At 40.4% G+C, this 27,165-nt stretch overlaps 1 protein-coding gene and 1 long non-coding RNA gene across 10 annotated transcripts in view; one reads left to right on the top strand and one right to left on the bottom strand.

Annotated features, from left to right (window-relative positions):
- The window catches only part of zswim8 (zinc finger, SWIM-type containing 8), a 1,066,004-nt gene that overhangs the window by 131,883 nt on the left and 906,956 nt on the right, over positions 1 to 27,165 (bottom strand). For 5 of the 9 annotated variants that reach the window (XM_077494401.1, XM_077494404.1, XM_077494405.1 and 2 more), the window contains 3 exons: positions 12,195 to 12,689; positions 11,786 to 11,960; positions 11,512 to 11,676 (listed from right to left, as the gene is read on the bottom strand). In XM_077494401.1, coding sequence (XP_077350527.1) covers positions 11,512 to 11,676; positions 11,786 to 11,960; positions 12,195 to 12,689 — 835 coding nt within the window. Of the gene's footprint in view, positions 1 to 11,511; positions 11,677 to 11,785; positions 11,961 to 12,194; positions 12,690 to 27,165 lie in introns of those variants that run through there. The other 4 variants (XM_077494403.1, XM_077494408.1, XM_077494407.1 and 1 more) reach the window with 4 other exon arrangements.
- Positions 23,847 to 26,034, top strand: LOC144001325 (uncharacterized). Its single transcript, XR_013278449.1, has 3 exons — positions 23,847 to 24,205; positions 24,694 to 24,761; positions 24,993 to 26,034. It is a non-coding gene; the product is annotated as an uncharacterized LOC144001325 (long non-coding RNA).

Genomic DNA, 27,165 nt, shown 5'->3' with positions numbered 1-27,165 from the left:
GGGGGTCAACACCCCGCTGCACCTACCGAACCCCTAAGTGATACCATGCTGAGCGACGCTAATCCGCTTGTCTTTGTTGGTGGCTAGAGGATGGTGTGATATGATGACGACCCTGATGTTGTGCATGACCGCTGTGGTGAGCTGACAAGAAACGGTTGAACCCGGACTTGCAGCGGAAATTGCCTTGATTGAATAACCAGGAGTGCTTACGAATGATTGCGAGAAGTTAGCATACTGTGTTTTTCTACTTATTTGCAGACGCTTGGTGCAACACTTAAGGATACGGTCCTAGCTGTAACACCAATAGCATTATGCAGAATTAGACTAGACAACTACAAAACGATTTGCAACTGAAATTCAAAAGATTATTTACACTCAAGGTGTTATAATACTTATGAATGGTATGCTGCGTGAAATCAGTTTTTGCTAACTATAAAAAGCTCCCCCGTACTTAAGGCCTTCAAAAGCAGGTCAGAGTACTCTTTTTAAAGCGTTAGTGAGTCTAGCTAATCTAACTAAGCCCCTTTGCCTTCCTTCCCTTAGTCTAGCGTGACTGCCGAGGATACTCAGATTTTTTTTTTCTTTCATTTCTTTTTCTCCCCTCCTCCCCCTTTTTTTTCCCTTTTCCTTCAGTTATTCTTGGATAGCGCACGACTTTTTGGGCGTTTAATTACGCTATAGGAAGATGCGATAGCTAAGTACCTAGCAACGATAGTGTCGCGCTAACCGACCTAAGACTTCTTTTTTTTTATGACGAACACCCCCAGGGGGTGGAGATTTGCACCGACACGCAGGTGCCTGAGACAACCTCCCTATTTTTATAAGAGAGTTATAGCCTGAGTATAGTCCCGGGTTTTTTGAGTTTTAGAAGGCGAAAGCCTCTTTTTCGTTCTCTCTCTCTTTTCTTTAATTTGCTGTTCGTTTTCCCCTAGTTACTCATTATATGATACTAGCCTTATAGCCTTAGGAAAAGTTTTCTTCCTTTTCTTTTGTTTGGAACTTCGCGTCTTGCGTCTTTCCCAGGCCCGCGCCTGTTTTGGGACCCGAGTCCCTCAGTTAGCTGACACAGTACCAAGTTAGACACACTGTTAACTGAATACACATAGAGACACATTGAAAACACACAGACATACCCTGCATACACATAACCAGGCAGAGGTTAGGGAAAAGTGGCACCAGTGGTATGTCTTGAGTGTTGCAGCAGAGCGTGAGTGGGACTCCGGCCGTCTGACCGTGGCCTGGACCCTGGCCACGCATCATCTGGACCCGCCAACCTGGACATCCTGAAGATTCATCCCGCTTGACGAAGGGGGGTCTGTAACAACTATTGCCTAGGTCCATTTCACCCTCTAATTTTTTTTTAAGTTTGCTTCTCCTAAAGCAAATTCTCTGCAGTGCATGAATATTCCACTGCCCAGACAGGATCCAAGCGTGGTCAGCTCGGCAGGTGGCTACCCAGCCACCAACAAAACTCTTTTGAAGCCACTGACCAGGTGACAAAGGAATTTATGCGTCTGCCGAAGGAGTGTATTTCAAGCAGTCTTCTCGGAGCCCGAACAAATGGCTCCAATGGTTTGGAATACACAAATGACCGATCAAAGGAATGTTCATGACTCCTTATCAATCACAAAAGGATACTCTGGCGCCTCGCCCTTCCTGGAACGTCTAGATGGAGCAACAACACCTCCAAGTGGCGAAACTTGGAACTATCCTTAGTGACAATTCACATAAGTAATCGCATTTTACACATTTATATCATGATAATTCTTGACAGACAACTGAACTACGAATGATTCATGTTATATCTTTGTGTGTATGAACATCCTATTTCATGTGTACTCCATAAAGAATGAAAGATAATCAATGTCTCTCAGTTCAGTCAGATTAGACAAGTAGAAGTTACCTCACAAGTTAGTTTATGATGCATTAATTACAATGTGTGTTAAACGGGTTGTGTGGGAAAACTGATTTGCCAGACTGACCAAATTTAATGCCAAATTATTAACCTTTTTAATAATTTTCCTCTGAGAGTCTGCGCGAGCGAACAGAAGGGTGTGCCTTCACCTGCTCGCCCCACCCAGAGACTATAAAAAGGATGAGCAGACAACTGCCCGCCCTCTTGCCCTCTTCCTGCGCTCTTGCCCTCTTCCTGCTCTCACAAGCTCTTCCAAAAACTCTGGCCCGACTTGCCAGTGGCCCAGCCAGGCTGCTCGAACTCTTTGTTCTAAGAGACTTGCAAACCACGTGGCCTTTTTCTTCCCTAGCAGGATCCGTTAACGAAATCGGATCCTCGCTCCACGCCACGCCAAAGCAAGTCAACTGCAACGCTGACTAAAGACTCTTTCGTTTTTTTTGTTTTTTTTGTTCCACTATCGGTGCTCACCCGCCCGACCTTCTCGGTCCCGGGTACACTTGCAACGCACCGCCGGACTCAAGGTTGTGCACCTAAGCCGCGCACCGCACCTGCTACTCGGTGGCGCTCCGCCGCAGTGCCAACGCACCTCCAACGGCTGGCCTTCCCCGTACGCAGGCGCGTACTGACCGAGCTGCAACACTGGAGCCGGGCAGCCGTCCGGCAGAACCAACCCCGCCAAGTCGACCAACCAATCAAGGGACGAGCCGCGCAACTACGTCAGGCCCCTGGCGTGGCTCCCCTGCTAACCTGTGGAATAAACCTTTTTTTTTCTTGCATTTTTCAACGAACATTGACTATTTTTCCCCCTTGTCAAAAAGGCCGCCACTTCTGTTCGTTGCTACGCAACTCCAGGTCTCGTAAGTGCGCTTGATTTCTACCTCGGCATATCCACTGTGTGCCACTTACGTTTGAAACATCACAAATCTGGCAGGTCAAATTTTCTCTTTTCCCTGTTTCTTTATTCATTCGCATTCCTTCCTTATTTTCATTCGCTTTATTTTATTTCTTTTCTTCTGGCGGTAGAATAGTTAGATAGGCAGTATTTTGATTCTGTAGTGTAGCAATCGTGAATAAATGCATGTTTTATAAACTTTATTCCGCCTAAGTCATCTGTGTTTCCGAGTGGATTATTATTCTTTTGTTAGTACAACGAACCACTGAATATCGAGTGTGGCGACTTTAGATTATCAATGACTGATGAAAGAAGGATTTTGGTCGTTGTTTGCTCCTGTTAACCCACGCAAATTCAACGTGGTGCCCCAGAGGTTATCGAGGTAAATACCATTTACCTCTGTAACGTCCAGATTATTAATTCGTCCAAAAGACGACCCAATTATCGCTACACATATTTACTCAAAGTCTCATACCATGTATTTGTTAAATAAGCAAAACATCACCATCACAGTGCATAACACATTTTTTTCCCATTACACAAATAAGTCCTTTGTCAACACTATCACATAGAGCATGACGTAACATTTCTCTTTCCATCACAAAACACCATATTAGTAAAATTATCATAAGCACAATATAATTCAACGTATCGTCTTTAAAGTGCAATCAATGTGTTGTTGCTCTAATGTGTGTACATTATCCAATGTTTAAAATCCAGTGTGCGCAATGTCCAATGTTTCTGTATGTAATTCTCAGCATTAATAATTCAACCATCTGTCTCTCTTCCTCTTCAAGATGGCCACAAAAACAAACATCAAAAATCAAAAAGACAGCCCCAACTGTCTGATCGCATCTTACTCTCCATTCGATTCAGGAAAGGGACTCGTCTCCTTGAATTGTCCCTTCTGACACATCATGCACAATAGACAGGTCCTGGACTTCGCAGCGGTTGGGGGAACTTTGAGGGTAGCCAACAATGTGCTCCCAAAGTCTTCACTGACTTACTTGGTCAGACTTTTCACAGCTAGTCAAGCTGCTTGTTTCTCCTCTGACCTCACTTCAGTCAGGCTTCGCTCCGCAACCTGGCAAGCTGTTAGTCAATGGTACCTGTTTTGTGCCATGTGATAGGTGAATCTAGGAGAGTCGTTCAGCGATCTTCACAACCTTCGGGGCCAACAACACTTACAAGGGCCTTCCCACCTTAGGCTGGACCTTTAATCAAAGTCAGTCACTACCCTTGATGGGAGGCTTGCCTTCCTGCTGAGATAGAGAGTCATCTGGCATTTGATTAAACATTTTCACTTATCATTGAAACAATCTTCTCATATAGTCACTTAAATCAATTTCTTTCATCTGTATGTCTTAACAGGTCATTACAATAGGCAAATTTAAATGGTCCACCACACGAAATTTCAAACGAGCTTAACTGTCTTGTTCCTTTTACAATTTCCCAAATTACTTAATCATCAATTATCTTATCTCCATGCTTTAATCATGTATTTTTCTCTCGTTTCTCTTTTTCCCTTAACAATGTAACATATAAAGTGACTTTCATTCATTACTCCAAATAACTAGTACGTCATATAGAGACATGATCTATTCACACAATGCTTCTGCCATAATAATAACATCCAGTTGTTTTTCTGGAACAATTTCAACTCATTGTTAATTTTTTTAAGACCATCAATCAGTACTTGTTAATATTGACATTGTCTTACTTTTTGTTCAATTCCATAAAATCCATAGCCACTAACAGAAATTGTAGAATATTAGAAACATCAATTCCATGTATAACAAAATTCTAAAACAAAATTCCAAAAACGTAAAAACATAAAAAATTAAAAATATAAAATTTATATGCGGTATTGCAGTATTGTTACCAACTCCCCCCTTTTGAGACATCTTTATGGCTCACAACTCAAAATCATTATCCAACCCACTTCATATAATCTTATGCTGCATGCAATTTAAAATAATTTCATAATATTTACAAAAGGTTTTAATTTTTCCTTTTTTTTTTTCCACTACAGTGTTCCCTCGTATATCAGTGGGTTAACCTTCATTCAGTCATTTTCCCCTTCTCAAAAAATTACACAGTTGTACAAAAATCCACAAAATCAGCACATTTTTTTTTTCTTTTCTTTTTTAAAATGACTATGGAATTTAAAAACAATAGGGACCCTGTAGCCTTCACCGCTCTGGCCCTAATTTGCGAAAGAACACTGTAGTTCACATGTCTTGGAGGGGTAGAACGTTATAATCCGCCCATAGCATTGTCGTAGTCTGGCATTTCTTCAAAACTCATCATACTACATCATACTACATCTTATATTGTTTACAGCCATATAATCAAGTTTAAATGTAACACATCTTTCCCAAAGCTATATGTAGTTAATAACAAAGCCACCATGAATATCAATCATCTTGTTAACAAATAATATAAAATACTGGCTTAAATTCTACTTCATGCATTCTAAACAAACTCATAACCATGTCAGCAATCAATTGTCTGTTCAAATGGCCTTCCAATATCTTTGTAAAGCCACTACTATCATTGTTCAATTTAAATCACAAACTGCATTTTTCACATTCATCTATCTATTCAAATTTGTCACAACATTGTCGTTGTTATCAGTATCTCAATTCAATTTCAATAGTAACATTGCTAGCATAATTATCCACCCAATTCATGTATAATTGCACAGCCAAATCAACCTGTGGGTGTTTTCGTTTTAAAACAGCATAATCACAAACATCAAAAGTTCATAACAGGTCACAATTTCACTCAGGAATTTAAATATCATTTTGTAATTTGTTTCAAATGTTAGGGCCGACAAAATAACTTTGTTTATCATTGGGTCTCCATCATAACCACTTTACAATCAAAACAATCTAAATATTACACCCTTGTTGCACAAAAGTGTAATATACCTTTATTTACATCAATCTCCAATTTCTTCTTTCTTTTTTTTCTTTTTAGCTGTTGCTGGTTTTCATTTCACAGCTCAATTTTCTATCATGCCATAAAAGAATTTTGTCCATGCAAGTCAAAATCTGACTTCCCAAATGTACCCAAACAATTTCGAATTGCCTGAGAGGGTATTGTGGGACATTCACAATATCCTTGTAGTAATAATATATATATATATATATATATGTGTCATACATACATATATATATATATATATATATATATATATATATATATATATATATATATATATATGTATGTATATTTCCCTTCCAGTGCAAATTTAGATCAGAATATACAATTTGGGTGTACTGTTATAGTACTTATTCATTCCTCAAATTTTCATCAAGAATCCAAATTATCTAATAATATATTTCCAGTTAGTAAGTTTAGTATTTTCAATCAGCACTCCTGCCCTTTGCGAGTCCTTAATCACTAGTCTAATTTATCTCCAATTCAGCATTTTACTCAAATAAATCAACTTTAGCATAGATGATATCTGATCTGTTTGCTCTGATTTCCACTTACTTACATGTTGTCAAGAAACCCAACATCAGAATGAATGAATGAATGAATGAATGAATGAATTCATAAGGAAGCAGGTTAAACAGTTCTTCCTATTTAGTTTTAAAGAAAAACAAAAGTTCTGTCATCTCTATTTGTTCTGCCATAATTGTTATATGCAGTGTCACTGTATCAAACTCATCATCAGTTTACAGGTAGTCAGTCAACTGTGACACTCGTAGGTGTGACATTGTTTTCGTTCTCACATTTATGCTCAGAGTGACATAGCTTATCATCTCCCGTCTTTACAATCAGTTCCCTCGCTTTTTGTAGTAAGGCGTCAGCTACCATTTAAGAATTTATTTAGGATATAGACTACGTCGTAAAAATGCAAAGATCCTACACCTTTCACATAGCGATATCCCTTTTTCTACTCAGCTTATCTTTTTATTACCATGTTGCCATCTAATGTAGACACCAAGACTAGGTCTAATCCAATTTAATATAATTCTGCTTACTGGTTTCGTTTCATCTTTGTTTTTTATGTTCACCTTGTTCAAATAAATGGCCGTTTTTCCACCAACAACAATTACCAGGGTAATAAAAATTCCTCTGGGGCATCCAAGTACTATCTCGGCAGCAGGGTCTCGCTAACCTAGGGTGGTTACTTTGAGGGGTCAGTATTTTTACATCAGCTCGACTCAATCAGACTCATTTAAATTAATTACAGAGAACTCTAAAACACTGTAAAAACAATTCTAAATTCCCTGCTAAACTTTTACAACCAAAAACTCACTTTACCCAGAACTCAAAGATCCTGGGCTTGTTGGTGGAAAAGCAACTATTAATAATTGTGCTCCTTTAAGAACATTCAAATTCAATTATAAATGCCATTTTTTTTTTCTTAAACAAATACAAATCTCAGCTATTTATTTATTTTAAATAACTCACCACTAATAAAAGGTTTGCCTTCTAAACCATTTTAATAATCTTTTCCCTTCAATGCCTATTTTACTTATCAGGTTCTGGTGAGGGAGAATTTGTTAAATTCCACAGTCAATCACAGCAGGAGCTAAATCAGAATTCAATTAGGAAAACACTCTTCCGTATAACTAATCTTTTATACAAACTTCAGGACTATATTCAAAACAACATTGTAAAGGCTCTTTCTTACAATTTTATGTTGTTCTCTAATCTGGATCTGCAAGAGTCACACCAAATCTATTAGTAAATGTAAACACCACAGTAATGAATTTTTAGAACATTTAACTCCTAGTAAGTATTTTCAAATTCAGTCAACAAGGTTTAAATTACTACCTGTCTTACTCTGTTAGAAAGACATGAAGTCATTGCATTTCCATATAGAAGCTTCTATTATCAGTGTGATATCAAGGCCTTCCCCATTTGGCAATTTGACAAATGGTGCCATTACACACTTTACAATATAGTCATAGCTGAAAACCATCATTACTTACTTAATTCAAAGTTTCAAATTTCTTTAAACTAGTATTTAGTAGACTAGATTTGCATTATTTATCAAATAATCTATATCATTTGCCTTAACTTTATACACTCATTAGAGGGTTCATTACCATAATTTAAACATACTCTTCTAACCAAAGTCTGTAATCAAGAATTGTTCTGCCTCTTTACAGGTAGGAATTTTCCACTTCAATCATAAATCTTTCACAGGAAGGAGAGACTTGCTAAATTCTTGTTCACAAAAAGTGGAGGAGGGTCACACTCTCTAAGGGGTCAGACTGCACCTCCCCACTTCATGTCTTGTGCCAAATGTTTGTAATTTAATTACTCAGCCTTATTGTCAGTTGTCTTCTGTGTAAACCTTTATTCGTAAATTTTCATAGGCACAGTATAGTTTCAGTTTAAAAATGACTTTTCTGTGGCCTGTTAGCTATCCTCTCTTTTGGAGCGCTTTTATTTTATTTTATTTTATTTTATTTTATAGCTTTTGCTTTTCCCTCAGAATGAGGTGTTTTATATCCATAAATACCTTAGAGGTCAATTCTTATCTCTGCGTCTGAGTCCTAATTTTACCACTCCCTGTCAATCTTTAACTTATCTGGAAATCTATCCATTTTTATTTAATTTGATCAACATTCAAACATACAACCAACTATCAGAGCTTCACACCCACCTAATGTAGTGAGGTAGCATAATATTAGGTATAAAAATATCTTTATTGCTTAACATTAAATCATTCCTTTACTCCATATCAAAGATAGTGATATTTAAAATTCGACTCAATATCTGTACCACTTAGTTATTTTCCCAATAATAACCAAAAATCTTCTCAGTTATTAAATTCAGTTATAACACCATCTTCTTCCAAAAGTTATTGATTTTTTTATTTATTTAAAAAATCATTCACCTAAATAATCATCACAACTACACATTTTGCCTGTCATCTGATCACAATTTTTAATTGTCATTTAAACCTAGAATAGAAATTGTATAATTGTGTAATTAATCACTTACATTGCTTCCTATCACTGTCAATTTTCCATAAAAATCATATTAGTTCATTTATATGACTAAAACAGCAGTCCTTTACCGGTTCTGTGTTTTTCTAAATCCTCTAATCATTTTAAACTATCTATTTTGTACTTTTGAGGGTAATTTCTTAACTCAGTGTCCTCTAACATTACACTTCCTACCTGTCTTATCATCATCTACACCACCACAACTTGTTCTAAACACTTCACAAATCCCACTTTAAAATCATCCACTAATTCATCTTCTCTTTGTCCAGTTGTTCTAATTCTACCATCACAATTCTACTTTCACGTTTCTCTCTTACTTTTATCATTTCCCATGCTCAAAACAATCCAACAAAAAGGATTTTTTTTCCTGTCAAAAGTTCAACAACTTGTCATCAATCACCTACTTAACTCACTCTCAAACAATTAGCTTTACCATCCAAAAACAAAAACACACAATTTTCACCTGAGGACTGGGTGATGACCCCTTGTGGGACCACTTTTTGGTCCGCGCACCTCATATTTGATACAGAACAAAATTTCTCAATTTCACAGTTTTAACATAGTTATGTTAGACACGATCTAACAACCCCTTATACACAATTTAAACCCTTTTAGCCGTCATCTTTAGACAATATGACACACAGACACATACACAAGAGCTCACAGAGACAAACACAGTGAGAAGCCACACACATACACTTTTACAGATGCCTCGATATCATTAGGCTGTTAAAGCTCCAACTTTCCATTTCATTTTATTCCTTATTTAATATTGTAGTGGATTACCATTATTATTGTTATTATTTTTACTATTGTAAATTAAGCTGGCCAGCAAAAGTATATCTTGTAATCCACGTATTTCAATGCTATATTTTAGATGGATCTAATTTTTCTATGAACTTCCAATCCTTACTGGAGTTCATCTTGTAGCTCACTTTTACTGTTTATTTTCCCCCATTTTATATGAATTTGGTACAGTCCGCGAACCTAGAGTTTCCTAAGGACTGATATGTTCGAATAACAGGGTGACAAGAAATTTCTCACTGTGGTAATTCTCAAGCTTCTACCCAACAGGGCGGAGAATTCTTGCCTTTGCTTCCACAATGAGTTGTCACTTACAATCCTGTTTGTTTAAAATGAAGTAAGTATCAAGTGACACTATACTTCCATTCACTTCACACACTCACACAAGGCCTTTTCCAGCATTACACGGAATTTAAGTACGTACACGACTCCGTCTCTTTACACGGACGTTACTGGGCTCCGTTCCCTTCACTTGCCATTGACTAGTATTCACAAGGTTTTTCCTCCCACACAGTACCTTCGTGCAGGCTGCGACAGTACCTTCGCGCAGATTTTACGTCGACATTCATTCACACTTTCCCCCGGAAAGTAAACTTTTTCTCACCCAGATGTCTTCTCTCCATCGGAAAGCCGTCAGCCTGTAGATCCCAGCTGGCGGGTAGAATTTCCAGTCCTCAAAAAGGATCTTAGGCTCACTCTAGGGAGCCTGTGCCATGGCCATGGTCTTTCTGGAGTCCACCACACCCGCTGGAATCCTTAGGCATCTTGGCTTCCGGCTCTTCGAAGGACCAAATAAATGTCAGGTTTAAACACCATCTATGACATTTTTAAACTGCACAAATGAGGAGACAGACATTAAAATGAGAAAAAAACAAGGCCTTTACTTGTACAAGGAGAGATGAGCAAGAGATGTGTGCTGGTCACAATCCTCTGGCCCACTCTGACACACATTCACATTTCTTGTCTTTTCATAGAGTTCGCTAACAAATGGTCACAAAAAGAGGCGGAGAAATAGCAGCGTTGTGGCATCACAAATACAATAGTCATTAACACAGAAGACATCCTTTGATCACTAATCCTTGAATGCTGTCTCCTGTCCTGGTGTGAAGTTCTTCATTCCCGCATTCCAGACGTCCTTAGGTTGAATACACATACAGCAACCCAAACTGATAGTGAAGTACTGAGTATATGCTTTAAAATTAACTCTATGCAATAAAAGAGAAAATATGGAATAATATATACATAATAATCCTAACAGAAACCTTCCGCATCGCCGCAGTCGTTCCGCACCGCACCGAAGCTCGTGTGAATTGACACGTAGACTTGAATGCGTTCTATCCTTGTGGCGTCCATACGGCCGCCGTACGGAAAACGCACCGCAGCCGTTCCGCAGTCAGTGTGAATTGGGCTTATTAAGCCACTGCGGACAATACAAAACTAAAGCGGGTATAAAAGTGACGCGAATACTTATCAAAACCAGGCTAGGAGTTGTCGTAAGCAGCAAGCAAAGCAGCGTGGAGAATACTTTGACGCCTTCTGTCAGCAGCGGCTAGGCTAAAAGGCCAACTGATTATGACACGCCGCAGATGCGCCGGCTCTGCCCACCACTGTCGTCAAGGCAACTGAGGAATCAAACCAGATGACAGGCAGGTGGTGGTGGTGTCGCAGACACAGAACACAACACAATGACAGGAGGGATGGCGCGGGTTATGTACATGAGGGCGCCACGGGCACACTCTCTCATTTAGAACGAATTCTGATTCATCAAATATACAGTCGCAAGAACAAAGCGGGCTGGTACGCACGTGTCATGAATCAGATGGTGATTTTGCATTATGCCCAACTTGTACGCAGCGTACGAATATTCCTCCTCATTTGTTAGTGTATGATGCCCAATGTTTGAATAAGAAAACAATTCTCACCAACTCTATAAGATGAATGCAGATAGTGCATGCTCTGTTGGCTGATTGGCTGGTGGTGGTGTTCCTCCTCGACTGGGCAGGAAGTGCTGACCAAAGCACTTGGTTGGGAAGAAAGAGAGGAACCCTGAATGGTCTGTAAAGTGGAGCCAGCATGGATACTGCCAACTACAAAATATTGCAGATGTAGAATAAATGTGGTTTAAAAACAGTAACTTGTCTTAAATGTATACATGACACACAAACACACACACTCCCACACCCCGACAGTCCTGACCTGCTACAGTAGTGTTAATTGGTAGAGTGTTCTCAGAATGGTAGGGATAGGCAATCTGCGTCATGGATTGCACAGGGATTGCAGGGAAGGTCACAGCAGTTGCTGTCATGGAAGGCGAGGGACCAGCAGCCACTGAAAAGGGGTACTGGGCACCAATAAAGGCTGGGTGCATACCCTGGTGGTAAGACATAGAAACACACTGCACTAAGAAAATGAATATGCAACGATAAGAAATTTACTCAGTTATCTTTAATTTCTAAAGTATATCTTTTTAAATTAATGTTTTTGAAAAGATAAATCACGTCAGGTTTTAAGGGAACCAGTGACATAAGGGTAATTTCTGTACTGTCACATACAAAAACAAACAAACAAAAAATCAAATATACTTATATTAAAGAGTATATTTCACCTGTGGGTGTGTATCTCCGGACACAGGAAAGACAGCAGGTCTGTGTGCATGCTGCAGAGCATGGCCCAAATACTGAGGGGTACAAACTGTGGGCAGATGGGTCTGGATAGTGGCGTAGTGTTGAAGGCCATGGGCATGAGCATGTGCCATCACCTGCCCTGACATGCCGTGGGAGTGATATATGTTAGAGCCCACAGAGATAACAGGTAAAATAGTTGCTGCTGTGACTGAACCTGTGACTGCTACCCCAGCCGAATCCACATTGATTCCATTATCGAAAATGTCACAGTTGGTCTCTAGGGTCCTTCTACTTAAACATCCATTGGCCCCACACCGTCCTAAAGTGTCTCTTTGATGGCTTAAGCCTCCCATGATTGAATGCTCATACAGCCAGTGCCACTGATGAGCGACCTCAAACAATACCTCAGGATAAACGCCTCCACCTTTAGCTGCTTCTTCAACTGCCATACAGGCTTTTTCTAGCATCATGTTGTCCTGAATAAAAAAAAAAGATAAGACAAAAACAAAGAAGATAAACAGTTTTGCTTTGCTCAAAAGACATTTTTTTTTTATAAGAACATAAAATAAGCATGAGAAGCATTTTGTTTTGATGCTGTGTTTAATAGGGAGACACATTTTGCATATCAAGATCCTACAAAACAATCCCACCTCTACTGAAATTAGGTTAAAATAATAGTCACTATTCAAAAATATTCTGAGAAAAAAAACCTCACATCTTATATATCTGTGAACTTGTCATCAACGTTGTAAACTTGTAATAAACTAAACTGAACTTGAACTCGACAGTTTACGATGTGCATGTTTCTTAGACTTCAAACCCCTGCATGTCAGAGCGGGATATAATGAATCTTCCATTCTTATCCTGCGGAAAGAAACTCCACAGGAGTCTGAACAAAGTTCCCACCTTTTCTCCGACTTCACCCACAACTGCCACCAACATTATCATCGTTTGCTGATGACAACATGTTAGTAGGATTAGACAGCAATGTGTGTCTCTTAAAATAACCCTAACATAAATGCATCCAAGACCAAGGAACTCAGAAAGTATATCAGTAAAGTCTAAAACCCCTTTCTATCAATGGGGAGTGCACATCTCGGCTATATCTCTCAGATGGTAAGTCCCAACAGTGAGTTTATTTCAGAGAGTTAAAGGAGGCTCAGCTACCCATCATCTGTTTGTAACGTCTACAAGGTCAACAATTAAAGCATCCTGGCATACTGCTACACAATGTCGTCCTCCTGCTTCACAGCAGAGGACAGGAAGGTCCTACATCATGTGGTGAATGCAGTAAAGAGAACCATTGGGCTATTATTTCCCCTCACAGACAACTACAATTACAAAAAAGGTTGGAAACAACTATGGACATTCACCATTCTCCCCTCTGGAAAGAGACTCAGATCTCTCAAATGCCTTCATGGACTCCTTCAGCAAACTCAATGCCAACATTCCACATGGCCGAAGAAGCCACTGGTAATTTAGATACAGTTTTACTCATGACTAAACATATACAACACCTTGGAATAGTATTAATCCCCCTTGAGTTTTACAACATTTTTGCATGGTACGAGACCACAAACATAAATATATTTCGTTGAATTTAAATGTGAAAGTTAAACACAAAGTAGCACACAATCGTGAAGTGAAACAAAGGGTATATCTTATTTCAAACTTCCCGGTTTCTCGGTGATGTCTTAGTTAATCACCTGTTACCCTAATGACAACATGTAATGTGCAATGTGTGTAATCAAGTCTCAAGTCTCAATCAAGTATAAATACAGCTGTTCTGTGATGGTGTCAGGTGTCACATTAAAGACAACAGCATTATAAAGACTAAAGAACATACACCAGGCTGGTCCAGGACAAATTTATGTACATATTTAAAGCAGGAGAAGGACACAAAAAGATTTCAAAAGCTTTGAACATCATAGAGTCCTGTCATGATTGGGTTTTGTGCATGGCAGGTCTTTGCTTTTCTCCTGGCAGGTCAGGCAGGTGGGTGTGGCTGGCAGATGATGAAACACACCTGAGCTCAATGAGTGAATCAACCTCCTCCATAAAAAGCCTGGATGTTGCCAGAGAATTCCATCTCATACGTTAGTGTCACAGTGTATCTCCGAGTGATAAGTTTTTGCAGTATACTGGATGTTACTGCAAGGTTGTTGTAACCCGTTGCCTTGGATTTCTGTTTTGGTTATAGTTCTCCAGCCGGCTCACCCTCTGCATGCCTGTTTTTGCCTGTCTCTAGAGTATTTTTGTTTTTTTGCCAGACCTTAGAGAATAAACTCTGTTACACATTTTTTTTTTTTACCACTCGTCGCTGTCTCTGCATTTCAGGGTCCAACCCGGACAAACCACAACAGAATTCTCTGGCCACCATGTACCCCACAGAGACTGATAAGATCAGGCAGGCCTTGACCTCTCAAGGAGCTCATGTTGGGCTTCATGAAAAGGCCCTTCATGGACTCCTTCAGCAAACTCAATGCCAACATGACCCAGCTTGACAGACGCCTGGACTAGATTTCCAACCAACTCTACCCCAACTCTAACTCTGCCCTACCACTCCTGTTCCTCCGGCAACCCTGCCCACCCATCCCCGGGAACCTTTTATTCCAACCCCTGTCAGGTACTTGGGGACTCTCTCTGCTAAGCTAACTTGCAATACTGTAACTATGCCTCTTCATGTCCTCGTAGACTCGGGTGCAGAAGACAATTTCATCGACCAAGCCTTTGTGACTCAAGTTAATATCACCCTTGAGTCCTTTGTTGTACCCAAGGATGTTGAGGCTGTAGATGGCAGACTCATTCACAGAGAAACCCATTGCATTGCTTCCCTTACATTTACCATCACGGGCAATCATCATGAAACCATTCAGCTATTCGCCATCCCCTTGCCCCTGTCCCCGGCTATCCTATTTCTGCATGGGCTGAAGGTTCATAACGCAAACATCGATTGACTAATCGTTATGAACCTAGGCAAAATCACTGCGCCTGGACTCCGCTGTTCCACAAGCTGGCATTGCTTCAGGGCACCCCTCACATTCTCCTGGGAGCCCAAACCTCTCTTTGATGCACTACAATGGAATATCATGACCTGGCAACCATGTTTCGTACAGCGCAAACGCTCAACTTGCCCCCAAACAAACACACACACACACCCTTACGATTGTGCCATAGACCTCCTCCCAAAGACTCCCCTTCTCACCAGTAGACTCTTCAACTTCTCCCGCGCTGAGCGAGAATCAATGGAAACATGCATTTCCGAATCTCTGGCTTCTAGTACCCTCCTACTTGCCCGTTGGGGCAGGTTTCTTTTGTTGAGAAGAAAGACATTACCCTTCATCCCTGTGTTGATCTTCGGGGCCTCAATGCGAAAACAGTTAAAAGATAAGTACTCATCGCCTCTCATTGACCCCTCTTCTAGCCCTTTTACCATGCCCAGATCTTCACAAAGTTTGATCTCTGGAATGCCTATCATCTTATCCGCATTCAAAAAGGAGATGAGGAGAAAACCACTTTCAACCAATGTTCCCTCTAATTTTCAGTGTGTCTGTGCTTTCATACAAACTTCTTGAGCGTTCCTTGGACTACAGTGAGCAACATCCATGGACTTATATATGAATGGACTCACCTGTAGCGTTAATTGGGTCATCTTTTTGACGATTTCATAATCTGGACATTACAGAGGTAAATTGTAATTACCTCGATAACCTCTAGGGGCAACACGTTGGCTTTACTTTGGTTAACAGGAGAAACCAATGACCAAAATCCTTTCTTCATCAGTCATTTATAATCTAAAGTCTAAATCTAAATCTAAAGTTAATAATTTGGCATTAAATTTGGTCAGTCTGGCAAATCAGTTTTCCCACACAACACATTTAGCACCAATCGCAATTAATGCATCATAAACTAATTTGTGAGGTAGTTCCTACTTGCTTAATCTGGCTAAACTAAAAGATATTGATTACCTTTCATTCCTTATGGAGTACAAATGAAATAGGACTTTCATACACACAAAGACATAACATGAATCATTCGTAGTTCAGTTATCTGTCAAGAATTATCATGGTATAAACCTGTAAAATGCGGTTACTTGTAAGATCTGTCACTAAGGATAGTCCCAAGTTTCACCACTTGGCGGTGCTGTTGCTCCATCTCGATGTTCCAGGAGTGCCCCCTGGAGGGGCGACGCCAGAGACTCCCTTTTGGTTGATAAGAAAGGTCATAAACATTCCTTTGATCAGTCGTTTGTATATTCTAAGTCATTGAAGGTGTTATCTCAGACCCCGGGAAGTCGGGCTTGAATAACTCTTTCGGCAGACGCATAAATTCCTATGTCACCTGGTCAGCGGCTTCAAAAGAGCTTTGTTTGTGGTTGAGTGACCACCTGCAGACCTAACCAAGCTTAGATCCTTTCTGAGCTGTGGTATCGGTGAGTTGTTACACACCATAGCGAGAAGTGAAGCCACCGGCAGCCATCTTTCCATTACCACCCACTAAGCTCAACGAACTTGAAAATACTGATTTTCCTGCAGCGTTTTCATGTTATTTACTGTCTCTACGGTGAAATTGTCACCATGTGTGGCGTATTGTTGTACCAATAAGTCTGCAAAAAGCGTAACATGCAAATTTCATTGGTAAGAATGCATTTATAAATTTCTCTTTTAAGCTATATCTATGAATGCTATTCAAAGATTTGACTGCATCATGCTGTCAGAACAATGAAAATCAAGAAAAAAGCCCAGCAGGACAAAATTGGCTGTGAAATGTAAACTTAACTTAGTCCATTTATATACAGTAGCTAAGCCCTTGCCTACATCAAACATGCACATGCCGCCCAAACCAGTACCACACCTGAGATCATAAATTACATGATGTATGTATGTTACAAAAAATTCAAATAACTTATATATCAGATTTGTGACACGGTTAGAATCAGCCTTAGGTTTGTTACTTGTTTTTAATCACACAGGTCATTTTAACCTTAGGCTAATTGAGTCTCAAAACAATTTATATAAATATGGGCAACTTCATTTTGTTTTCATGTTTTAATTTTTTTTTAATTTTTTTTTTAGTTTTTTTGTGCAACCTTAGAATGTTTTAATTTTTCCAACTGAATGCACATGTACCTGCAATGCATTAGTAGCAAAACAACCAAAGTTACTTTGGTCCATTAAAAAATAACGGAAAACTTGTCATTTATTAAAATGTTGCCCATTCATTTTGGATGGAGCTGCTCCATCCCACGGGCACGACATGAGTGTTCCCCACGCACGGGCGCAGCTTTTATTTTTTTGTCACATTTATCTGAACCACTCGGTTAATCACGTGCTATATAAAGTTTTCAATGTCTTCATAGGAAGATAACATAAAAACTACAAACAGTAAATACAGCTCAGGTTAGGATTTTTTTTTAATGCGCTGCAGACATTTGCTGTGCGCTGAGAGGGTGAGAGCACTGCCCAATTGCGCACGCGCGCAGCTTAGAGGGAACATTGCTTTCAACACCCCGCTTGGCCTTTTCGAGTATCCCTTTGACAGCTTTGTGGCATGTCATGGGCGAATGATGTCATGACCCTCAGTGGCTTGAAGCGGCCCAGCAGATCTTGACCAATGCGAAGCGGGACTGATTCCACAGCAGATACGTACACAGGGTGGACAATTTTGTGTGGTCCAATCGTCCAGTGTAACGTTACCGTGGAGTCCAGATGGGTGTTAGTCACTGTAAATGCACCGATCTCCAATGAGCAGTGGTTGAGGCGGAGCATCCGGCCACTGTTCTTTAGCATGGCTTGAAGTTGGTTGAAGAGCGTATTGGACATTACAGCAATGTCAGCGCCAGGATCAACCAAGGCGTCATAGTCCAATGTTTGTTCAAGTGTCGTCCTCAAAAGAACTTGCGCGATGCACCTTTAATCGTGAGGTTACCTAAAGGTTGTTTGAATGGTTGATTTTACTGGGTAACAGGTGCACTGGCAGAAGACAAGGAAGTTGGTGGGTCCAGCTGGACTGCAAGAACGGTGTGCACCTGTGTCTGATTGACGGCTGTCGGCTGACTGTCGTTGGCTAATTTGCGGAGCCCATCACGGACTTTTGTCCAGATTTTGCTGTGAATTGAGGAGTCGCCTGACTTGGATGGGGGCTCCTGAGGACTATTTGTGCCGGGAGGTTTCCTTTTGTGGGATTTTGTTTTTGCAAAGCATTTCTCCCATTCACAGCTATGGCTGGAGCTATGACTCGTCCGTGCAGGTGCACTGTGGCTGTACTGGTGCTTCTGATGAGAACCATTTTGAGGCCGTCGTGCAGGAACAAGTGCGTTCACCACTGATGGATCAAAATGCAAGGGAGTGTTCACCTGAGACAGGTTCCGAACGGGGACCTCCAAAGCAATGGTTTGGGATGGCTAGTTGGACATCTGGTGTTACCTTGTGGAACGACGGAGTTTATCATCCGTTGCCATGAACTGAGATTTCATATGAAAATTCTCTTTTTCCTTCAATGCGTTCATTTTTCAAAAGTGTAATCTTTTCAATCTTTTTGAATTCCGCAATTTCATCATTCGCGAGGACTAGGAGGTACTTGTCAAATTCATGCTCAGTTTGGAAATCAATCCACTGAGCTTCAGTGTGATGATTTAATAATTATGCAATGCTTTCTTTTAGCTTGCGAATTTCAAATGTGGCGCTATGCCAATTTTGTTCATGCATGCGGGCAGTTTGTGTACTCACTTTGAGTTCCTGTGTCAATTTTTTAACTTAGTTTTCCAAGTCGACATGGTCAGGTTCATCAATCGGCTAGCTTGCTGCTAACTTGGGCATGAATTTGTTGTTCTGCTGTCAAAACGTTTTTCACTTGTTCGAGTTCATGAACGCTAAATTTCCACCTAGCCATACCATTAGTCAGCTGAGGATTTGTGCCATGTCTTCATGGGTTACTGATCCTTGTTGAGCGTCGCAAACGAGTTGCGCAATGTTGGTGTCAAGAATCTCTGTGCTAGCGCTGGCTGACGAATCGGCAAAGCCTGGAATAAGATTGTTACGGTTGCAAGGGCATTTTCCAAAACATCCATTGTTAAACGTAGCATTATAATTAAAAAAAAAAAAAAGTATGTGTATGCTCACTTTACTCAATTTGGAAGGACTAATTGTTAACCACTAAGACAATCCTGGAAATGCATCATGCTTAGAAATTAGTTTCTTGCTCAATCAGTTGAGTCAAAATGTTTTACCAAAATTATTAAGGCACACAGAAAGAATAGTGTCCAAATATGTTAACAATTATTTTAAATGGCAATCAATTAAATAATTGACAACCCTCAAGGAAATGTGTTGAACAATTTAGTCTGCTAAATTACTATTAACCACAGCATACATTTGAGGTTACGGGTTTTGGGAAACAAAAGTCGACTGAGGACAGTCACATTAAATTGAAATTCCGTTTAATTCAATTGAGGTTTCCAAAAGTGTCTAAAAATTGGGTAAACATGTTTCATACAAGTAGAAAAGCTATGCACTACTAGTTATTAGTGTTGCTTTCTATTAAAATTAGTGTTGTTCCGATACCGTTTTTTGGCCCCCGATACCAATCCCGATACCCCGCTTTGCAGTATTGGCCGATACCGATACCATACCGATACCTACGTTCTCTTTTCCGTCATCATGAAAAAGCTCTCCTGCCATTGGTTCAGAGCATTCAAGGGCCAATAGGATATCTTAGATCGGCATGCAGTGAACATGTCACATATCAGTGAATGTCGTGCACGAGCAAGACACAAGATGCTGCATCCAAAATCCTATATTTGAGTTGGAATTAATGGTATCTGTTCTGTCCTCACTAGACGTGTCTGCTATATCCAGCTAGACAGAAAGTTAACAGATGTCTTTTGTAGTTTTTATGTCTTTATTTAATTTACTGTAAAACTGAAACAAAAATACAATACAGCACATTAGCACAGTACTATTGTGGGATCTGATTTTTGGTGCTGTCCCTTGAACTATTGACCTATTCTAGGCCAAATGTTCAAGTGAAATCCTTTTCATGCTAAACAACTTTATGATTGCTACTTGTGTTTAAATAGCTTAAGGAAATTAAATGCCAGTGTGTATCCTGACTTGTCACAAAGGGAATCATGTATTTGTTACCAATTAATCATTTTACTTAATTTTGTAACTCTAAGGTGCCAGCTGAAAATACCAGAAATCACATGTTCACTATGGTCAAACTGTTGAAAAACTGCTCCTTCGAAATCACATGTTCACTAGGGCCAACTGTTGAAAACTGCTCCTTCACGCTTAAGGGCTAACGAACAAGGGATATCCTGAAAAGCTTACAACCATGACGGGAAAAAGGTCAGAGCAAGAATCTTAATTACTTTATGACTTCCAGTTGACAATCATAGGAGAAGCTCAGAACAAGGATCTCATTATTTTACAAACTGTCAGATGGCAGTCAAATGACTCAGGACAAGGGTCTCGTTATTGTTAGCTGAGGGACGATGCTTAGGACAAGGCTCTCATTATTTTGGGTGTCTGCAAAAAGGTTAGTTTAGCAAAATTATTAGATTATACAATGTAAATGATAGGTCACCTTATTTTATGAACGAATAAGTTCTTTTGATACCAGTAAAACTTGTTACTACTTCTGGTCTCAAGAGTGGGGGGGGGGGGGGGGAGACGTATGATCTGCGGGCTACTTAATACCAATTGGATACCAGTAGAAGTCACAAAACTAAGCTCGCACTACCCCCTAGTGGTCAAAAGCAGATACTATTAGCATTCAGTAAACTGCATCTCATAATAAGTGGGTTTGGCCGAGGCTTTCCCTTGCCAATAAGATCTAAGCGTGAAGTGGGCAGGCAGGTTTGATAGCCAACCAGGAAAAGAGGTTGTACCATGGATGAAGCTTTATAAACTGTTGCATTTCCTGAAATTGTCAGATTTTTTCCATTTGCGCAAATTGAATGGTCTCATTGTGCTTTTGCCAATAAAGCCGCTTTTTGTTCAGCTTGACTTTGGATTCCCGCCTATTCTTTTTTCTGACTCGCATCTGCTTTCAACACACAACGCAAAAGGGGACCTGGTGCACCAGCCTGCCAACAGGTGCTGGAACAGGTGACGCTGCGGCCAGCCGTCCGGCTCCAGGCCTGACCCGAGAGCCGACATTTTGGTGCAGTGACAACCGGATTTGGACAAAGTTCTGGGGAAAAACGGACAGCGTGTCACGCCAAATCGGTGCGTTACTTCCAGACAAGGCCTACAAAAAATTAAGGTAAGCAGACCTTTTATTCTGCTCAATTATTAAAGTCTGGAAACTAACTGCCTGATCACGGCGTGTCTAGCTGTCTGACATATGCCCAGGTCTATTTCGAATTTAGTCAAAAGTAAATTGCAAATTGTAGGAGTCCAAGTCAACCTGACCACGTGCATGTTGTATGTTTGTCTTGTTGTGTGAAAAACGGCCAAAGTATTAAGTAGAAAGTGTTCTTTGCTCAAGGTGAGCTGCCCCAAGAAGGGGAGATCCAGGACGGATCCTTTTTTGTTATAAAAGCCTAAAAGTTAGGTTTCTGCTCTAAGTGAGCTGCAGATCCAGGACGGATCCTTTTTTGTTGTAAAAGCCTAAAAGTTAGGTTTCTGCTCTAAGTGAGCTGCAGATCCAGGACGGATCCTTTTTTGTTGTAAAAGCCTAAAAGTTAGGTTTCTGCTCTAAGTGAGCTGCAGATCCAGGACGGATCCTTTTTTGTTGTAAAAGCCTAAGAGGTTAGGTTTCTGCTCTAAGTGAGCTGCAAATCCAGGACGGATTATTTTTGTTGAAAAAGCCTAGTTAGGCTTCTGCTCTGAGGTGAGCCACAGTATTATTGTTTTAAGACCCGAGACGGGTCTCGTCCAAGGGGACGTTGTTGTAAGTCCGAGATGGACTCATTGTGATGTGAATTTGACTGGTAACTGAGCACCTGCTTGGGTTAAGGTGACCCTATTTTTCGGCCTCAGGGCAGGCCGAGAAGCATTGTGCTAAGTGTGTGAAAATTCGGGCGGGTTTCTAGGTCAAAGAAGACCTTATTTTTTGTGTGTTCAAGAGCCTCGGAGTAGGCTAAAGAAATTGTATTGAGCCAAGTGATTGCAGTGTCCCCAGCCAGGAAGGTTTTGGGTCATTAAGATCACTGTGTTTTTGTCTATAAGCTTAGTTCAAGAGGAACTATGTTTGTAATGTCTTTTGGTCTGTGACAGGCAAAATGTGCGGCAGACGGCGGACTTGTGGATAAAAGTGGATTGCTAGCAGGAAAAGCATAACTGAATGTTGTTTTTTAAGAGTCCAGAAGGGATAATCAAGAAAAAGTTGTTAACTGGAAGAAGATTGCGTAGTGTTGTCTAGTGGCGTTAGAAGGTTAGTGGTTGACGCCTGTGTGCTAGCCAGGTTGGCGAAAGACAAAGGAAGGTTTTCTGAGAAGCTGATATTAAGTAGGTAATTAGGGAAGGATTGTGGGATAGTGGAAATAGTGTTGGAAAGATTTGTGAATCGCATTGTGAATTATTCTGTGGATTCCATTGTAAACTGCATGGAAAAATAAGAAATAAAATTGTTAAGCCTGCAGTGGGAGGGATAGAAAGGAAGGAGAGTGGGTTTAAAAAATAATAATATTAATAATAATAATAAAAATAAATAAATAAAGTGCCTTTTTGTTGTCGGCAATAATAATAAGAATAATAACGATAGCAATAATAATAAAATAATTAAACGAATAAATAAAGAAAGGAAATAGTAAAGTAGTATAAATAAAAGTAAGGTGAGTGATATGAACTAATAGTGGATGGAGAATATAATCGTACAGGAAAGTGTGCCAAAATTAAATATTCCTGATATTGACGAGCCCGAAGTGCAGGGAATAAGAACCCACTTCTGGCTTGAGCGTACCTTTCGTGACAAAAACGGAAAAGAACAGTGGCAAAGTGAGCTATTGATAAATCATAAACTGTGGAAAATAACAGATTTCTGTAATCTTGAGTGTATTAAGAAAGATTTTCCTGGTATTGACTGGGATTTGCAACTTAGGGAAATTTGGACAGCAGCCAGGCTAGCTCCACTGTTGGACTATCTCTGCAGAAATTTTCAAGGTCAAGCAGTTGTCCCTCTAAAACCTTTCTTGGGAATCCCCAACCATTTGCCTCTTGTGGGAGAAAACAAAATTTCAGAAGATCCAAAGCTCTGTATCTCAGTGGTTCCCCAAAAAGTGCATTGGGAGGTGGGAAAATTTGGGCAATTAACTAAAGAAATTGATTGTGACGGCGAGGAGCAGCTAAGGCTAACTTTTCACCCCCGAACAAAACTAAAAACTGCTATTACCGCGGGCAAGATAATTGTCTTGATAAAAGTAAGCGCGGACAACGAACCGGCAAGTCTGAATTCACAATCAGGTGAGGTTACGCAGGGCGTCATGGGTGTTCGACACTCAAAGGGAGTTGGGACATCTAGCCCAATGGCATTTGTAATCATGCAAAAACCTGATTTTGAGCAACAAATTCGACAATAGGCGCTTTCACACCAAAAAGCCCAGGAACTTTGAGTTCATGGTAGAGTCAGTTCCGGGTCCGAAGAACTTGTGAGCGGCCCACGAGTTTGCGTTCACACGGCACGAAAGCAGGCAGGGTAGTTTATTCAAATGAGACTGATGACGTATGTCAGGGGAGGAAAAAAAACAGCACTACCCCGCCTGTCCAGCAAGTGGCGGTACCGGTAAAACTGAATGACAAACAACCAGTGTGACGTTGAAAAACGCGACCTTTGACCCTCCATCGCCATTTGTTATAATACAAGGCATATCATCTTTTCGTTTTCCTTGTCATGTTGTACAGAGTTGTGTTTGCAGCAATTAGAACTTCACGGGAAAGGTTGATGAGAACCATTGGGACCCGCCGTATTACCACATCAAGATGAGAAATGGGCAGGACTTGCTCACTTGGAAAGACAGTCAAACCTGCAAGCACGAAGACGTGCACTGGTAAGGTTTAAACACAATTATACGAAATTTATTTCACATCGGAATTAAGCTGTAACATGTAACGGAGCTCCCCTTGCAAGGTGGAGAACACGAAAAAAAAATGAAGTTACAGAGTGTATTAGTGCCTTAAACACAACGTATGACTGGCGCGTTCAGTTGCACGTCTACTTGCGTGTGTCCCCGCGCGTCGGTCGTTTGTGGATATTTTGTCGTACATTCTGCCATGAAAAGGGCAATCGCTGGAAACTGGTGTTTCCTGCCTAGTTCTCGTGCAATTCACGGCAAAATAGGGCTTGATGGCGAGTTGCTGTTCACGGTACATGTACGCTGCGTATTTCATAATACCGTTGGACCTGGACGTATTGTTAGTCTGTCCGCATGTTTTTTTTTTGTTTTTTTTTTCTGTTAAACACATGATTGACCGATCCAAAGTGTTGAAATGGCTTGCTTTCTTTGACGATGCACGAATGTTAGAACAAAGGTTTCAGATTTGCCACTTCTACCAATCTGGGTGTGTTCCGCGCAGGGAGTGGAAGAACATCAGAACCTCTGAATGGTGGGACGCTGTAATTATGTTTGCATTACTGTTTGTCAAAAATAAAAACATTAAAAAGAATTCATTGAGCATAAGTTTTTATTCGTGTGGAAAAAAAAAACAGAACCACAAAAGTGATATGAAAACAAAAGCATTTATTACTTATGCATTTGACTTATTTGTGTCCACAAGTCTGTTTTGGACTGCCAGGAAGCCCATTTGGAACTCTCTGTCGTGCCTTTGTTCAACCAGCTCATGTGCCACGTGTTGATCTTCCTTGCGCTCCTCGCTTCTGAGGTCAACTTCCTCCTTGTGCTGCTCGCGTCTGAGTTCAAGGTCCTCCTTGTGCAACTGCATTTCTTCTAAGAACGTTGCACTCGTGGACTCCCCCTTCTTTTCATCAAATTGGTGCAGGTATTCCAAAAATAGGTGGTCTCGGTCCCGTGTCCGCTAACCTATAGGGATGTAAATGTACAATGAGTGACAGTAAATACTTTTGATGAGCTTCCAGTTACATGACTTTGAACTTATTGGAACTTGACAAAGGGGCAGGAAACTCTGTTCGAGTGGCGCAGTTTCTGCTTGTGGACGGACCATCCTCGCTTGTACCTTCCTAACGCATCGACTTAAACCAGGGGTGGCGAGATCCGGTCCTCGAGGGCCGCAGTCCTGCTGGTTTTGGATATTTCCCTTCAACACAGCTGATTCATGATCAGCTCATCAGCAAGCTCTGCAGAAACCTGATAACGAGCCTGTTAATTGGAATCAGCTGCACTTCGAGTAGGGAAATCTGCAAAACCTGCAGGACACCGGCCCTCGAGGACCGCAGTTTGCCACCCCTGACTTAAACGGTTTCAACAGATTCGTGCTATGAGTAAGAGTACAGTACAATGATTTAGGTAGGGGTAAAACACGGCACTCACGTTAATGTACTTTCATTTTTCATAGTTACAGAACAGAATATGCCACACTACATTGCCAAATATGGCGGCATGCACTTGAAGCTTTTTTAGGCAATACACACGAGTAAAATTGCAGGAATGTAACTTTTTTTTTTTTCCCCCCTTTCTCAATGCACCATTATGAGTGAAATGAAAATTGTATATGTGAGTATGAGGATTTATTATTGTGTATGCCTATGAATTTCATGTACATACGTTAATGACAAATGCACGCATGTGTTAAGGTGCAATTGTTTACACAAGCAGGATTACACATTTTCTTTTAGTACATTCCAGTAAAAGAAAATGTGTAGTAAATTAATACATTCCAGTAATGTACTTTTTTTTTTTTTTTTTTTAAATGAAATGAGTCAGTAGATATAAAGAATGGGTAGGACTAGACAAGTTTTTAACTTCTTTCTACTCCTTTGAACATGTAAACTATTATGAATGATTGCAATAAGTTTCTTCTTTCTTTTAAAATGTTAACTGCTACTCATTTGTTTATAATGTCCAATAAACAAACAAACACACTGCCTTATTCAACGAAGCAAAATTAATTGTGAGTGGGGTGTTGCTTTAAAAGTTTTAAATGAAGCTTTTGAAGTTATATAAAATGAAATGAAACATACCAGGACTGTTCAGGGAGGCATCATAACGTAAAGGAGAGCACAGAGAAGGTCCCGCTGTAAGTCAGAGTACATCACAACAAACGTCAGTTTACACTGTTAGACGGCATACCTTTTATAGCAACGGATATTTCACCGTGACCGTCAACTCCCCTGCCAGCGAAATTCTCGCGCGATTCATGGCAAAGTAGCGCTGGTATCGAGGTGAAGGTCACGGCAAAATATCAATTTCGAATCATTCTTCTTACGTTTTCGTTTCCCCAGAACTATATACGAGCTGTTAGGTGATGAGACTAACAAGTTAAAACTCTTTAGTCGCGTTGTACACAGAGCCTTGGCTTAAGGGAAAAAACAAACAAACGAAGTGGTTGTTTTGCTTTTAACCGTGCATATCATGCCTGGTTTCCACACGTCCTTTGCACAAAGCTTTCCAATTTCGTCATCACTGGAAGCAAGGCTATTTCGGCATTAGCTGCCTAAAATACTCTTCATTTACTAGGTTAATTGATTTAGGAATGATTTCACAACATTACATAGGTTCGGAGCTGGATGCGTGCCTTTGCCAAGCTTAAGCCATGCTACGCTAACAACTTAGTGCTAGCGCGGTGTAAAAGCCACGTTAAGACCGCGCAGCGACCTAAACGAATATATAAATACAAATGTTCATGAGGCAATTCTGTCTTACCTTGGTGTGTTAGCGTGTCTGTTGTTGAGGAATCCTCGCCCACTGCCGTGTCCTCGCACATAACTTCCAGCATTGCAATTGCAGAGTCCTTTGTTTTACCGGTTGTACACCCCATCCGGTGGCCGAGAATGACGTCCAGTCTTTCGTACCATTTATTAATTTTGCGGTCA

The sequence above is a fragment of the Festucalex cinctus genome, chromosome 14, assembly GCF_051991245.1.
Source record: "Festucalex cinctus isolate MCC-2025b chromosome 14, RoL_Fcin_1.0, whole genome shotgun sequence".
Classification (NCBI taxonomy): domain Eukaryota; kingdom Metazoa; phylum Chordata; class Actinopteri; order Syngnathiformes; family Syngnathidae; genus Festucalex; species Festucalex cinctus.
The sequence above is the reverse complement of the archived record's forward strand: the minus strand, read 5'-3'. Positions and strand labels throughout refer to the sequence as shown.